The sequence below is a fragment of the Callorhinchus milii genome, unplaced genomic scaffold, assembly GCF_018977255.1.
Source record: "Callorhinchus milii isolate IMCB2004 unplaced genomic scaffold, IMCB_Cmil_1.0 Scaffold157, whole genome shotgun sequence".
NCBI lineage: Eukaryota > Metazoa > Chordata > Chondrichthyes > Chimaeriformes > Callorhinchidae > Callorhinchus > Callorhinchus milii.
Window position 1 is genome coordinate 24,088 of NW_024704898.1, and position 15,455 is coordinate 39,542.

At 51.3% G+C, this 15,455-nt stretch overlaps 1 protein-coding gene across 1 annotated transcript; it reads right to left on the reverse strand.

Annotated features, from left to right (window-relative positions):
* Positions 1-3,323: 3,323 nt before the first annotated feature.
* LOC103173829 (potassium/sodium hyperpolarization-activated cyclic nucleotide-gated channel 3-like) lies at positions 3,324-14,752 on the reverse strand. The gene is made up of 8 exons (XM_042345912.1): positions 14,061-14,752; positions 10,292-10,721; positions 9,366-9,527; positions 8,084-8,302; positions 7,296-7,442; positions 6,378-6,618; positions 5,450-5,614; positions 3,324-5,003 (listed from the first exon to the last, which is right to left on the reverse strand). Exons 1-8 carry the CDS (start codon positions 14,564-14,566, stop codon positions 3,808-3,810), a joined length of 3,066 nt encoding a protein of 1,021 aa, XP_042201846.1. The 5' UTR covers positions 14,567-14,752; the 3' UTR covers positions 3,324-3,807.
* Positions 14,753-15,455: the final 703 nt, after the last annotated feature.

Below are 15,455 nucleotides of genomic sequence, written 5' to 3' on the forward strand. Positions count from 1 at the left end.
AACTATTTCCTTGGGTGGGTGGGGGCAATCCAGAACAAGGGGGGCATCATCTTAAAATTAGAGCCAGGCCATTTAGGAGTGAAATCAGGAGGCAGTTTCTCTCACACACACACACACACACACGTACAAAGGAGAGTGGAAATCTGGAATTCTCTCCCTCCCCCAAAAGGCTGTGGATCCATTCACATTGTCCAGACTGAGGGATCAAGGGATATGGGGCAAAGGCGGGTAATTGGAGTTGAGGTACAGATAATAATGATAATAATCCTTGCATTTGATATAGAGCCTTATCACGTCTTTGGGATGTCTCAAAGCGCTTCACACAATATACTGTGAAGCCAATTGACTACAGTTTGTGGGTGAAATGCGGCAGCCATGATCTAATAGAACGGCAGAACAGGCTCGAAGGGCTGAATGGCCTCCTGCTGTTCCTATGTTGCTATGAAAGAGACAAACCACTTATTGGGGAGGTGCTGCCGATGAGCCTTGCGAATGCCAGCAATTAGTTGAGGAATACCACAATAGTTACTGATGGAAATCACCCCGACACAAATTGAGATCCTAGGTTCAAAACCATTCAGGGTTTACTAAAATGGGAAGCAGTTACTTTTTCTTTTGAACACGAGACAAATGTTTCTCACTATCTACCGATCATGCAGTCACCAATTAACTCACACATCTACAATACACGATACACACACACACTGATCTGTCTATTGCACCTATTTGGCGATGTAGGAAGACATCAAACAACATGTTACGTATTTGGACAGATTTTTTTCTTCATCATGTGTTTTTTTTTAAACTACGTAATGATCTTTTTCCCAATCTACTTCTCTAACAGGTGTGTCCGTTATGCCTGGGATGTCATTGACAAAAATCTGAGTGAACAGGGCATTTTTCAAGGAATTTTCACCGGTGGGCCACTTTTACATCACTTCTATGATAATAATCCTGGCATTTGATGCGGCGCCTTATCACGTCTTTGAGACGTCTCAAAGCGCTTCACAGGATACGCTGTGAAGTGATTTTATTGTAGATTTTGTGGGCAAAACTCAGCAGCCAATTGCACACAGCGACGTCCCACAAACAGTCGGGGATTGAGTTATCAAATTTTTTGGAGTGGATTATTACCACCGATGGGCCGAATGGCCTCCTTCTGTGCCGTAACATTCTATGATTCCATGACTACCCCTGGAAAGTGATCTGCCAATCGACCAACAACCGGATCAACACTTCCTGCTTCAACCGTCTCCCTCGGGAGCCTGTTCCACAGGTTCACTATTCGCTCACTGAAATAGTGTTAGCTTACAAGCGGGTTCCGACTTACTGCTGGTAAACAGAGGCGTGTGTGTGTGTGTGTGGAGTAAAGAAACTTGCCTAAGGTTTCGGTCTGTCCCGCCCGGGAATCGAACCCGGGTCCTCTCGCTCGCGAGGCGAGTGCTCTAACCCCTGAGCTACGGGGCTCCACGATCATCACAATGTTATTAATTATCAAATTTAGCAAAATCTGCATAAACAGTGAGCGCTCGGCAACTGCCGATGAAATAATAAAATAATAATCCCGGCATTTGACCCGGCGCCTCATCGCGTCTTCCAGACGTCTCAAAGCGCTTCACAGGATACGCTGTAAGGTGTGGTGACGGTATAATTTGTGGGCAAAACGTTGCTTTTTTGTTAAAAAATGCCCTGTTCGGCACATGAGAGAACTCAAGCAATGCCGATCTGTAACTTGAACATTAGAGTGTTACAAAACAGCATTGAAGTTACAATTTTACCACTTGGGCTGTTTTTTCGCTCCATGTTTTCCGATCTTTTCAATGAATTCAGTCACTTGGTCGGTAGTTGAGACAACCATGTTTTTGTGATTCTTCTCTGAACACTCACGATGTGTCACAAGTCCAGCTTGTGTGAAGAACTTTGGTAGCCAGGGGTTTGAGATTAATAGCCCCAGTCGTCAGATAATAATAATAATAATCCTTGCCTTTGATATAGCGCCTTATCACGTCTTCGAGTCGCCTTAAAGGGCTTCACAGGTGAATTGACTGTATATTTTGTGAGCGAAACGTGGCAGCCAATTGCGCCCAGGGACGTCCCACAATCAGTCGTGGATTGAGTGTCTAAATTATTTTTTTAAAAAGGGATTATTACCCCCGGAAAGCGATCCGCTAATCGACTGACAAGTGAGTTCCTACTTACTGCTAAGTAAGCAAAGGCGCACGTGTGTGAAGTAAGGAAACTTCGCCCTGTCCTGTCCCGCAAGGGAATCAAACCCAGATCCTCTCGCTTGCGAGGCGAGTGCTCTAACCACTACACTACCAGGACTCCACATGCAGGTCGAGCGCCAATATCTCCGTCACACCAACCCACCTTGATCAATCGAACGCATCCCAGAGATTTTCTCATGAGCACAAACAATTCTCGGTCACCTGGACCCCTTGTGAACGAGACTGTGGACTTGGAATCTGGAGTTTGGCAATATTTTGGTTGGATTAACAGTGTACAGTTGTTCTTGAATGAAAGCTCCTGAGATTTTCCTTCCATTGACTGACTCATTGACTAACTGACTGATTGACTGGAGAAAGAAAGTTGGCACCTTCGAACTTGGAATGTATCAGCATACATTTGGAATGAATTTGAATGAAAAAATACACTTTCATAATTTCCTCCCATGTCCCACTTCCAGCCTCAATGCTTGAATCCTTGTGTAGCATGGTTCAACTGGTGACACATGGGCCGCATCCGGCCCACGGGCCAATTTCATCCCACCTCCAAGGCTTTCGACCACCCTACCCATTAGGGCTTTGGACCACCCTACCCATTAGGGCTTTGGCTGCAGGGTGAACAGGAGTTGAGTGGGAGGATTCCCTGCCCCCAGTGACTGGTCGGCCCTTCCAGGTCCTGCCGATGAGCCGGGCTGGCAGTGAGTGCCCTGGAATACTGCAAATCCGCCTGGCTCAGGATCCAGACTAGAGACCGTCACAGAGGGCTTGGCTCCATTCTGACACTCCATTGCCAGGCCTATCACCTTGGGGGCAGTTCGGCTCTGAGGAGATCCCGCTTACAGGGAGGAGGGTGACCTAAGGCGTGGTTGGTTGAAGAGGAGGGTCTTGAGATGGGACTTGAAGGAGACAAGGGAGGGGGCGAGGCGGAGGGACTGCGGGATAGAGTTCCAGAGGGTGGGGCAGAGAGGCTGAAGGCCCGACCACCGATGGTGGGGAGGGCTGGGCCGGGAGGGCCTTTGAGATGACAAATAGTCAAGAATTATAAATAAGTTTAGATTGCTTCTGAAGAGTCTTCAGAATGTTCTCATACCTGTGGAACGTTTGCTCAAATAATTAGACAGATAATGGTCCATGATTCTTTCATTTCCACTTTCCTCTTCCTTTCTTTCTCTTTCTACCTCTCCTTCTCACATCTCTTCCTGGGAAAAATCATGCAGTTTGCGTCTGAGAAAGAGGGGGAAGGATTTTTCTTGAATTGGAGACTCCCATCTTCCTTGACCCCGTGTATAATGTCAAACCTCCCACGAGGTGGGAGAAGAGAGGCGGCCATTTTGTGCGTTGCATTCACAATCTCATTCTGGCAATGAAGAAACAAACAGAGATCGACCAAACAGGTCTTCAGATCATCAGGGATTCCTGTGAGGAGAGGCAGTTGAGATGAAGTGATTGTTAGATAGATAGAAGCAGGTTTATGAGCCGAATGGCCTCCTCCAGTTCTCAAGCAGTCTTGTGAAGTGTGCATGAGAAATTATTGGACTGAACACATTGGCGCTTCCTGTTCCTCTACCTTGACTTCTTGTCTTTACATATTAGATGGAAGTTTGGGCTTTGCCGTCTCCACATCTGGGCTAAAAGCCACCGAGCTTTTCCGAGATGAAGCCACCTCTCTGGGCCCTGGTGCTGGGGCTGCTGGTGTAGACAGGTTAGACGTGGAACTGGTAGACAATGGCCTTTGAGATAACAACGTACCAGAGGACATCTGCTGTGGACAAACAGCCTGGCCGGTCGTACTCCCGGAAGGCCTACTGAGGAACGCGGACACAGAAGACGAGGACAATTGGGTGATGTTCCCAGCTGATTTCCTGGCATATTGACTGGGCATTCCCTTGTTGGGCAAGGTCGGCTGAGAGGCAGACATGAGTCTGACGTCTTGTGTGAGTCTCCCGGTCGGAAGTCCTTGAATGCTCTTGTATTTGACGAGCTGTTGAGGAGTGAACAACATCTGCTGTGTTGGGATAGACCCGTGGGAGCCCATCACTTTGGAGAGGCTGTAGTGGAAAGTCTTGCCGGACATTGGGCTCTGGGCTGGGCTGGTCGAGTGGACACTGCCAGGCTGCTGGAGCAGAGTAGCAGAGAGCGACGTGGATTTGGATTGTAGTGTCTGGGGCTTGGATTGGGATTCCTGTGAGGGGCGACGCTGATCGGAGGCCGTTGACTGCAAGCGTTCGGTACCTGATCTCTCGTGTGATGTCTTCTGACCGCTGGCTGGCGGGCCTCTTGGCAACTGGTGGCTTTGCCCAGCACCGCCGGCACCGGAGGAACCTTCAACCATCTGCTGGTTTTGGACCAGAGGGGTGGAGGGCGAGACGGCTAATGGCGTCTGGGCTTGCGACTGTGTTTGCGACTGAGTCCCAGAGGGAGTGCCGATGGACACCGAGACAGAGCTGTGCAGCACAGGACGAGACTTCCTGATCTGCTCGGCACAGAGAGGGCCAGAGAGGGTCGCCGCTGGCAGGAAAATGGCTGTTGGCACGCTGTGTTGGTGGGTGAGAGCGATGGCAACGGAGGTTGTAGCAGCTGCCGTCTGGAGAGGGGCATGAACCAATGGAGCCCAGATAACCGGCTTTGGGTGCATGTTTGTTTGGTGTTCCTGTATACTGTGAGCCATGTCTCGGTCGTGTTTGACTATCTGTTGGATGATCTCATTGTCTCGGTTGTTCAGGGACCCCGAAGGAGATTCGTGCATTCCTTTGCGAAGCAAAATGGAATTTTTCTTTCCTGTAAAAACACACAGAGACGCACAGAGAGATATTAATACCAACAGCGTTCCTCGCATTCGATCCGGCGCCTTATCACCTCATCGAGACGTCTCAAAGCGCTTCGCAGGATGCACTGTAAAGTGTAGCGACTGTGTCTTTTGTCCCACAAGCAGTCGTGGATTGAGTGGCTACATTATTATTATTATTTTTTTTTTAAGGGATTATTACCCCCGGAAAAGTGATCCGCCAATCGACTGCTGGTAAACAGAGCTGTGTGTCTGTGTGTGTGTGGAGTAAGGAAACGTGCCCAAGGTTTCGCCCCGTCCTGTCCCGCCCGGGAATCGAACCCGGGCCCTCTCGCTTGCGAGGCGAGGGGTCTAACCCCTGACAGGACTCCCACGACTGTCGAGTGTGGGGAAGAAGCCTCATCGCTCCGCTGGGAGAGGGTTTGAGTTGTAGACTCACCAATTCGATTGAGACGGTCCATGGCGACAGTCTCGAAGGCTCTTCGCATCATTGGGTATTCCTCTAAGACCTCATTGAAGTGATCGACCGACAGGGAGTAGAGACGACAGTACGTGTCTGCCCGAACGCTGGCCGTCCTCCGGCCACGGGTCAACAGGCAGATCTCTGGGGGGAGGAGAATCAGGTAATAATAATAATAATAATAATAATCCTTGCATTTGATATAGCGCCTCATCACGTCGTTGAGCGGAGGGAACGGACAGGTCTATACGGCCTGGGACGCTATCCCGTGTGAAGGTGCTATAAGTTGTTGTTGTTGTCGTCGTCGTCTCCCTCCCCACCCCCCCTCTCTCTCTCCGTCCCCTTAACTTCCTCTCTCCCTCCATTCGTCTCTCCCTCCCTTCCTCTCCCTCCCTCCTCTCCTCTCCCTCCCTCCCTCCCTCCCTTCCTCTCCCTTCCTTTTTCTTTCCCTCCCTCCCCCTCCGTCCCTCTCCCTTCCTCCCTTCCTCTCCCTCCCTCCGTTCCACTCCCTCCCTCCCTTCCTCTCCCTTCCTCCGTTCCTCTCCCTCCGTTCCACTCCCTCCCTCCCTTCCTCTCCCTCCCTCCCTTCCTCTCCCTCCCTCCCTTCCTCTCCCTCCGTTTCTCTTTCTCTCCCTCCCTCCCTCCCTCCCTCCTTTCCTCTCCTTCCCTCCCTTCCTCTCCCTCCCTCCCTTCCTCTCCCTCCCTCCCTTCCTCTTTCCCTCTCTCCTTCCCTCTCCCTTCCACCGTTCCTCTCCCTCCCTCTCACTCGCCCTCCCTCTCCTTCTCCCTCCCACCCTTCACCCCTTCCTCTCCCTCCCTCCTTTCCTCTCCCTCCTTTCCCTCCCTTCCTCTCTCCTTTCCTCTCTCCCTCCCTCCTCCCCCTCTCTCTCTCCAGGGAGAAACTTACCTCCAAAGTAGGAGCCATCAGACAGCTTGGTCTCCTTGCTGCCTTTGGTGAGGATGCTGACGACGCCATGTTGGATGAAGTACATCTTCTTGCCTACCGTGCCCTCCCTCACTATGTAGTCCGCCGGCTGAAAGACCTCGAATTTCAGCTTGGTCAACACGGCCGTCACAAAGTTGGGGTCCGCATTGGCGAAGAGGGGCATCGTGGCCACGAGATTCCGGCAGTTAAAGTTGACGATCTCCTGCATAGGAACATGGGAACGTAGGAGGCCATTCAGCCCCTCGAGCCTGTTCTGCCATTCTCTTAGATCATTGCACCTCAACTCCAATTACGCCCCATTAACTTTATGTGAGTGTGTGGGTGTGTGGGTCTGTGTCTCTCTCTCGCTCTGACTCTCTACATAGGAACAGGAGGAGGCCATTCAGCCCCTCGAGCCTGTTCCACCATTCTATAAGATCATGGCTGATCTGTACCTCAACTCCAATTACCCGCCTTTGCCCCGTATCCCTTGATAATAATGATAATAATCCTTGCATTTCATTTCGCGCCTTATCACGTCTTCAAGATATCATAAAGTGTAAAGTGTAGTGACTGTATATTTTGTGGGCCAAACGCGGCCGCCAATTGCGCACAGCAGTGTCCCACAAACAGTCGTGGATCGAACGACCAAATTACATATTTTTTGAAAGGGATCATTACGCCCGGAAAGTAGGGAAACTTTGCCTAAGGTTTTTGCCCTGGCCCGCCCCGCCCCGCCCCGCCCCGCCCGGGAACCGAAGCCGGGTCCTCTCGCTCGCGAGGCGAGCGCGATGACCACCACTATGCTCCGGGACTCCACAAGAATTGGTATTACTTCTGGTGAATCTACGCTGCACCCCCCACCCCCCCCAACACCCTCCAGGGCCAATAATACCTCACCTCATTCAGTGGCTCACTCAGTTCGCCCAAAATGTTGTCCTCATCAAACATCTTGCCCTGGAAACGATGCTCGTAATACTCGTGGATCTTCTGTCTCATGTCAGCCGGGAGCTTGTGGAAGGACATATACTGTTCCACTTGTTTGTACTGAGCAGAAAAAGGATAAGGTCAACGTCACGATAACACACTGATACATCGAATGGCTCCTTCCCAGGTCTCAAGACCCTCCTCTTCAAGCGTGCCTTTGGTCACCCTCCCACCCCTCCTCGCCCTCCACCCCTCTTGATCCCAACTCGCCAGCTCGGGTCCAAACCCCTGACTGTCCAGCCCAGCGCCTTGGGACGTCCTCCCGACATGAAAGGTCGCTGTGTGAATAATAATCGGCTTTGTATTGGATGCCGCGAAATGCACGGCTACGTCCCACAAACAGTCGTGGATTGAGTGGCCGCGTTTTTTTTAGGAGGGATTATTACCCCCGGAAAGCGATCCGCCAATAGACTAACAATTGGGTTCCTACTTGTTGCTGATAAACAGAGGTGTGTGTGTGCGTGTGCGTGTGTATGTGTGTGTGTGTGGAGTAAGGAAACTTGCCTATGGTTTCGCCCTGACCTGACCCGCCCGGGAATCGAACCCGGATCCTCTCTCGCGCGAACCGAGCGCGATACCCACTGAGCTACGGGACTCCCAACACTCAACACAGGACTCTGAAAATAGCCACGCCTCCTCGTTGATGGCTCCGCCCCACGGCCACGCCCAGCCCAGCCCAAGCTCCCCCGTGACTGGCTCACCTTCTCCTGGTACTGCCTCCGGGAGGAGTCCAGGGATTGGATGAGCGCTGTGGCGTGTCCGATGAACATGGCGTAACATGTGGCGCCAACGATCATGCTAAGCATGGTGAGCCAGACGTCAGTCATGCCTTTTGGAGCCTGTTGTCCGTAGCCAATACACAGCATGTGGCTCATGGCCTTGAAGAGTGCGTGTGAGTATTGCTTCCCCCAGGAATCGTTCTGTCAAGACAAAGGTTTCACGTCATCGCCCCAGAGATCCTTATTATCATCTTGTCCAACACACAGGCTCCGGTCTGCTCCACATCCCGCCCCGCCCCACCATCAACAGTCGGGCCTTTAGCCTCTCTGCCCTCCATCCTACAGTCCCTCCTCCTCGCCCCCTCGCTTGCCTCCTTCAAGCCCCATCTCAGGACCCTCCTCTTCGACCGCACCTTCGGTCACCCTCCTACCCCTACGCTCCCTGCCCTCCACGCCCCCTGATCCCAACCACCAACTTGGGTCCATATCCAAAGCCTTGGGAGCTCCTCCCAACATGAAAGGCGCTGTGTAAATGTCATTTTTTCCATCCTCTGAACCCCAATCCTCATATCAGCCGGTCTGGCTCATCGGCAGGACCTGGAAGGGCAGACCAGTCACTGGGGGCAGGGAATCCTCCCATCCAGCTCTGCAACACTGCAAGCCAAAGCCCTAATGGGTAGGGTGGTCCAAGCTGGACAAGCAGCGGAAAAGCTGGTCAGACAGCACTCTCAATGGCCAAGCTGTGTGGTTTGAGCTGGTTAGACTCCAGCAGTTACCCCAACGCACACTCTGGGCTTCACCCCCCCCCCTCCCAAGCCTTGGCTTTTGCCAACCTGTGCCTAATACTCTCCGGAATTGGGTAAGCGGGGGGGCGTCCCTCCAGGGGGAGGGAGGGAGAGAGTGCATCCCATTCCGACAACCTACCTCTGGGATTTCCATGTGTCAGTGGGATGTGAGGAATTCTCAGTTTGGTTTGGAGACTCTTAATCAATGGTGATGGCTTTCCGCGTGTGTCAGACACCCGACTGATGGAAAAAACCTGGATATCTGAACCCCAATCTCCACATCTCCTGAACCCCAATACTCAATCACTCTACTCTAATCTCCACCTCATGACTTTCACCCCACCCTATCACCCTGGGACGCGGGTGAGTGCAGTCACGATGGCGGGTGGGGAAAGTTCAAAATGTCGGATGGGGAGAGAAATCAAAATGGCGGAAGGGAATTAGAGGATGGGAAGGAAGGCGGAGGGTCTGGCTCTTACCACCATGCGGTTGATGGACACCCAGCAGTCCTCGGGGAAGTCCTGAAGCATCGGGACCAGGAACTGGAGGCAGCCATCCCAGTGACACAGCAGCAACATCATCCCAATGAGGTTCACAATCCTCACCACCGCGCTCGCCAAGTCATACGTCATGTGAAAGATCTAACCCAATAGGCAACAAGATGGCGTGAGGGGAGTAACATGACCAACCCCCCCACCCCCCACCCCACCACCCCCCCTCACAGTTACCCCCAAATCCCTTCATTCAGTTTCGGGTTCCGCACCTTAGGAAAGATACCTAGGCCTGGAGGGGGTGCAGCGCAGATTCACCAGGGCTTAAAGGGTTAAATTACAAGGACTGATTGCATAAACTTTGCAGGGGCGAAGTTGATGGTAGGTTTGGCCTTCTGAGGGCTCAATCTCGTGTGGCTAAGAGCCAGGAAAGGAGGGGCAGAGAGAGAGGAGATTAACGCAGGGGTGAAATAGATCAAAATGGAGGACGGGGAGCCAGTCGTCCTCTTGAGAAAAGCTGTGGGAAAAAAAGCTGTGAAAAAGATGGTTAGCGATTCCAGAAGCCACATAGAAGGCAACCTGAAGATGGGGAAGGAAGGGGGCAAGGCGGAGGGATTGAGGGAGAGAGTGACAGAGTTTCGGGGCGTAGTGGCTGAAAGCGCGGCCCCTTAATGGTGGAACGGAGGGCACGAGGGACAAGCAGGAGGCCGGAGCCAGCCGAGCAGAGGTAGCAGGTGGTGGAGTGGGGGGGTAAGCAGGTCAGAGAACTAGAGAGGTCCAGGGCTTGAAGGGATTTGTAGATGAGTGAGGATCTTGAAATCGATCCGTTCAGTGATAAGGAGCCAGTGGAGCTTGACGAGGACTGGGGTGATGGGGGGGACGGAGGGAGGAGAGAGAGAGAGACAACCCCTCACCTCCTCCCATTGGTGGATGTATCTGATGAGGCGAGAGAGACGGAGTAAGCGCAGGAGGCTAAGGATTTTAGCGAATCGTACGATCCTCAAAGCACGGGCTGTCTTGTAAACGTCGGAATCCACTCGCGTCTCCAGGTCCACGATGAGAAAGATATAATCAACAGGGATGGAGGACACAAAGTCAACTAGGAACCAACTCTTGAGATATTTCATCTTGATGGTGTGAGGATCCAGGATAATCTCTGTGTTGTCCTCAACCACAATCCCTGTCCTGAAGTTTAAGACCAGGTCGATGAGGAAGAACGTGTCTGACATGACATTGAACACAATCCAGGGTGGAGTATTCTCATCCTTAAAGAACGTGATTCCCACTGGAAGAATGATTAAGTTCCCGACCATGAGCAGTAGCATAGCGAGGTCCCAGTAAAACCTGCCGAAGAAATCCCAATATTTATTGACGACCTGCTCGCCATTTTGATTTTACTCCCCGTCTACCATTTTGACCTATTTCTCTCGCACCGACCTGTCCACTCCCTCGGCTCAGCAGGCTCCGGCCCGCTCCTCGTCCCCTGCCTGTCCCAGCCCAGCCCAGCCCGCTCCACCATCGGCAGTCGGGCCTTCAGCCTCTCTGCCCCCGTTCTCTGGAACTCCATCCCGCAGTCCCTCTGCCTTGCTCCCTCACTTGGCTCCATCAAGGTCCATCTCAAGACCCTCCTCTTCGACCAACCGTGCCTTTGGTCACTCTCCTACCCGCACCCTCCCCGCCCTCCACCCCCTCCTGATCCCAACCCCCAGCTCGGGTCCAAATCCCTGACTGTCCAGCGCCTTGGGACGTCCTCCTGACGTGACAGGCGCTGGGTCTACGTCATTTGTTGTTGTGGTTGTTGTGTTCAACCCTTCTCCCCTTTTCTCCACCTCCCTATTCTCTGCACCGCTCAAATCCCTTTACCTCCCTGTCCATCATCCCTTCATCCCCTAAGCCTCAAGTTGACCCATATCCCTTTCTTCTCCTCCTCCTTGTCCTCACATCTTCCTCCCATTCTACGTTGACTATTGGACGCAGGTTTGACTGGAATTGAGCTGTGCTGCTGTTAAATCGAACCCTGAGGTTAGCCGCCAACCACGAGAGTGTGGGACGCTGACCAAGTAGGTAGGTCACTTGGTAATAAAGTGATTCCCTTGGAAGATCCTCAATGGATAAGGCCTCAGCTTCCTCTCCCCTCCCGTTCTCGAAGTGGACCACTCCACCAATGGCAGACGCCCCTCTTCCGTTAGCCGTGAGCTTTTTATCACATCACCGCTCGGAAGGGTCCACTCGAATGCCGATGGGGGGGGGAAATCGCTGCTCAGGCATCCATTGGGGCTTCCTTTGACCACCCAAAATCGCTGCCCATTCTTTTTTACCCAGAGACCTACTCGTTGCACTTTACCGGTCAGCACTCCTCCACCCTCGCGTCCAGCGCAGGATTCACTTTAAACCATTCTTTCGAAAACCCCGCAAGAATTGTGGAGTCCTGGAGCTCAGTGGTTATCGCGCTCGCCTCGCGAGCGAGAGGGGCCCGGGTTCGATTCCCAGGCGGGTCAGGTCAGGGCGAAACCTTACTCCACACGCACACGCGCGCACACACACACACACGCCTCTGTTTACCAGTCGTAAGTAGGAACCCACTTGTTAGTCGATTGGGGGATCACTTTCCGGAGGTAATAATCCTTTCAAAATAATAATAATAAATTGGTCACTTCAATCCACGGCTCTCTGTGGGATATCACTGTGCGCAATTGGCTGCCACGTTTCGCCCCCAAAATACACAGTCACTTCATTTTACAGTATATACTGTGAAGCGCTTTGAGATGTCTCGACGACGTGATAAAGCGCTGTATCAAATGGAAGGATTAGTTTTATAGTTCCACCGTTTGATTGGAATGCGCCTGATCTTTTAATCCCATTAAATGACCCCCTTTTCCTTCTCAAATATCCACCCATTTCCCTTTTAGATATTCCTCTCTCTCCTGGACACGCACTGACGTTTCCCTTCTGACATTGCTCTGTTGGATCAAGATTATCAGCAAATAAAGAGAGAGAAAGAGAGAGCGTTAGTACACATAGACATTACGCACATCTAGACACACACACACACAGACACAGACACAGACAGACGCACACACACACACACACACAGACACAGTCAGACGCGCACACAGGTTAGGACATACAGACACACACAACGTCGGATTAGGATACATAGTGGAGCCACGAAGCTTAGTGGTTAGAGTGCACGCCTCACAAGCGAGAGGACACCGAGGTTCGATTCCTGTGTGGGTCAGGTCAGGGAGAAACCTTAGGTAAGTTTCCTGACGTGCCTAAGGTTTCGCAAGTAAACTGACTGAGGCAAGTTTCCTTACTCCCCCCCCCCCCACACACACACACACACACACGCCTGTTTACCAGCAGTGAGTAGGAACCCGCTTGTTGGTTGATTGGCGGATCGCTTTCCGGGGGTAATAATCTCTCCCCCCCAAAAAAATGTAGTCACTCAATCCACGACTGTTTGCGGGAAGCCTCTGGGTGCAATTGGCTGCCGTGTTTCACCCACAACATATCCGGTCACTCCACTTTGCATTGTGACCCTGTGAAGCGCTTTGAGACGTCTCGATGACACGATAAAACGCGATGTCAAACGCGAGGATTATTATTGTTACAGCGGGTGAGAGGGAGAGAGGGGGCGAGAGGGAAGGAGACAGAGAGAGAGAGACAGAGACAGAGACAGAGAGGGCAAGAGAGCGACGGAGAGAGAGAGAGAGATAGAGCGAGAGAGAGAGCAAACAAGTGCACATGGGAGAAATGTTCAGGTTAGCTGAGGCTCAAAGATAATTATTGAGGCATTTAGTTTGACCGATTTGGGATCGCACGTGATCGGAGTGCCAGTTTATGGATTGGTTCGGCCACTTGCTCAATCGCTGTTGTTATAAAAGTAGTTTGCCTTGTCATCACGCGATAGGTTATGCAGTTTAGTGCCATCTGCAGATCAAGTGGTTTCATAACATGGACACCAACATATGGTCCATCGTTTCGTCGCGTCTCACCTTAGCTTTGTGGAGTCCTGTAGCTCAGTGGCTATATAAATGTCATTGTGTTGTTGTTGTTGTGGCTCGAGCGCTCACCTTGCCCCCTTACTCCACACACACACGCACACGCACACACACACACACACGCGCACACACACGCGCACACACACACACGCACACACACACACGCACGCCTCTCTTTACCAGCAGTACGTCGGAACCCACTTGTTAGTCGATTGGGGATATGGCTTTCCCGGGGGTAGTAACCCCCCACCCCCCCCTCCCCCCACACAAATAATAATAATAATTTGGTCACTCAATCCACGACTGCTGTGTGCGTTCCGCCCGCAAAATGCGCAGTCACTTCACGGTATATCCCGCGAAGCGCCTCGAGATGTCTCGACGACGTGTTAAGGCGTTGTATCGAATGCAAGGATGGTTATTATTATTATTAATATTATTACAGGAAGCGCCGCTCGCAAATCAAAGAGGAACAAATGGGGGTTTGATATCAATTGATTTGCCCCCTCCCCAACCCTCGCCACACACCAATATTGAAGGGAAAATTCCCTTTGCCTCCGACCGATCCGTCTTCCATCTTAAGTGGATCTCGGAGACACTCATCCCTCACACACACACACAGTTGGGTATAAGGGCATCAAATACTTCCCCCCCACCATCCCACCCCCAAATTCCTTTGTACCTGAAATCGCTGTAAGGGTGAATGATCCAAAATCCTGCAGATTTAACCCTCTCCTGCTCGATTTCTACTGCTTTGTGACTGCCAAACATGCGTAGGGAGAATTTATTGACTCCAGGTTGCAACAGAGCACTGAATTGCCTTTGCAAAAAGCTCTGGTTGTAGTGGCGATTGTCGTTGTCATCGCTGGTGATCTGATCAGAGGACATCTGAGCTTTCTGCAGGAAGACGACAGATTTTTGGGGCGGGGGGGAGGTGAAAGAATCATTTGGACTCGATCCTGTTAGTGTCTTGCGACTCCCAACCTCTCCATCTCTTTTGCCAGGTTTGTCCTGAGCATTGCCATCAGCATCAACCATCAGCTGTTGGCCCTCCATCTCACAGTCTTGAATGCTCCTCTTGGCCAAGGAAGACACGCTCCCTTTCTGCATCCTCTTCCCATCTTTGGAGGTCCTCAGGCGAGTTTTTCCACGATCCGTAGAGTCCACGCTGTTCTGGCTCGACTCCATTTCCACCTCCCGCAAAAAAAACAACAAAACCCCCACCCCCCCCAGACGTTAGGGGGAAAAAGAAAGAACTTCTCAATCTCCTCCTCGAGCCTTTCTCTGACTCACTCAGTCACACCGTAGCCAGTGATGGTGGGATGTCTCCATCCCTGGTACCCACGCCATCAACTACACGCACGTCCACAAGCAGCTGAAAGAGGATGGATGGGGAGGAAGGGGGAAGTAGAGAGATGTCAGATGCAACACCTGGGAGACTTGCCAGGAAGTGCAATATCACGACAAAATCTCTTCCTATGTCGTATTCTCTGGGATCAAGACCTCAGCTCCGCTTAAGAGAGAGATCTTTGAGCCTGAAGTCGGTTCCTGTCTCATGTGAAGGTGAGGACCAGTGATGCAAAGCTTCATGACAAGGCAAAGGGATGTGTGATGCCCTCAGATGGAGTCCTACTGCTCACATCTGCTCAAACAGGTGGAAGGGATGGGAGGAGACCCACAAATAGAAGGAAGTTCACAGCCAATCCATCCCTCCATCCTCCTGAAATAACAGCTTCTTGTGATTATCATTTGAGGTGGGAATATGAATCCATTCCATGTGATTCGAATCTCTTAAATGCTGTGGAATTTATTCCGTGTTACTGTATGAAATTGCTGTGTGTGACGTTGAAATGTATTATTTTACTGCACGTATTTGGGATTATTATGACATAAAGCCCACATTTCGGTGAAATAAATCGATTTTAAATTGGATTGCAATAGACGGTTTACTCACTATTTATCCATGTATAAATCTGTTTCGTCAAATGTCGAATATTTGTGGATACAAGTGTATGGATATTCATGAAATAGAATGTTAAATAGAAATATATTTTATTTAAAAATGATGGGAATATCC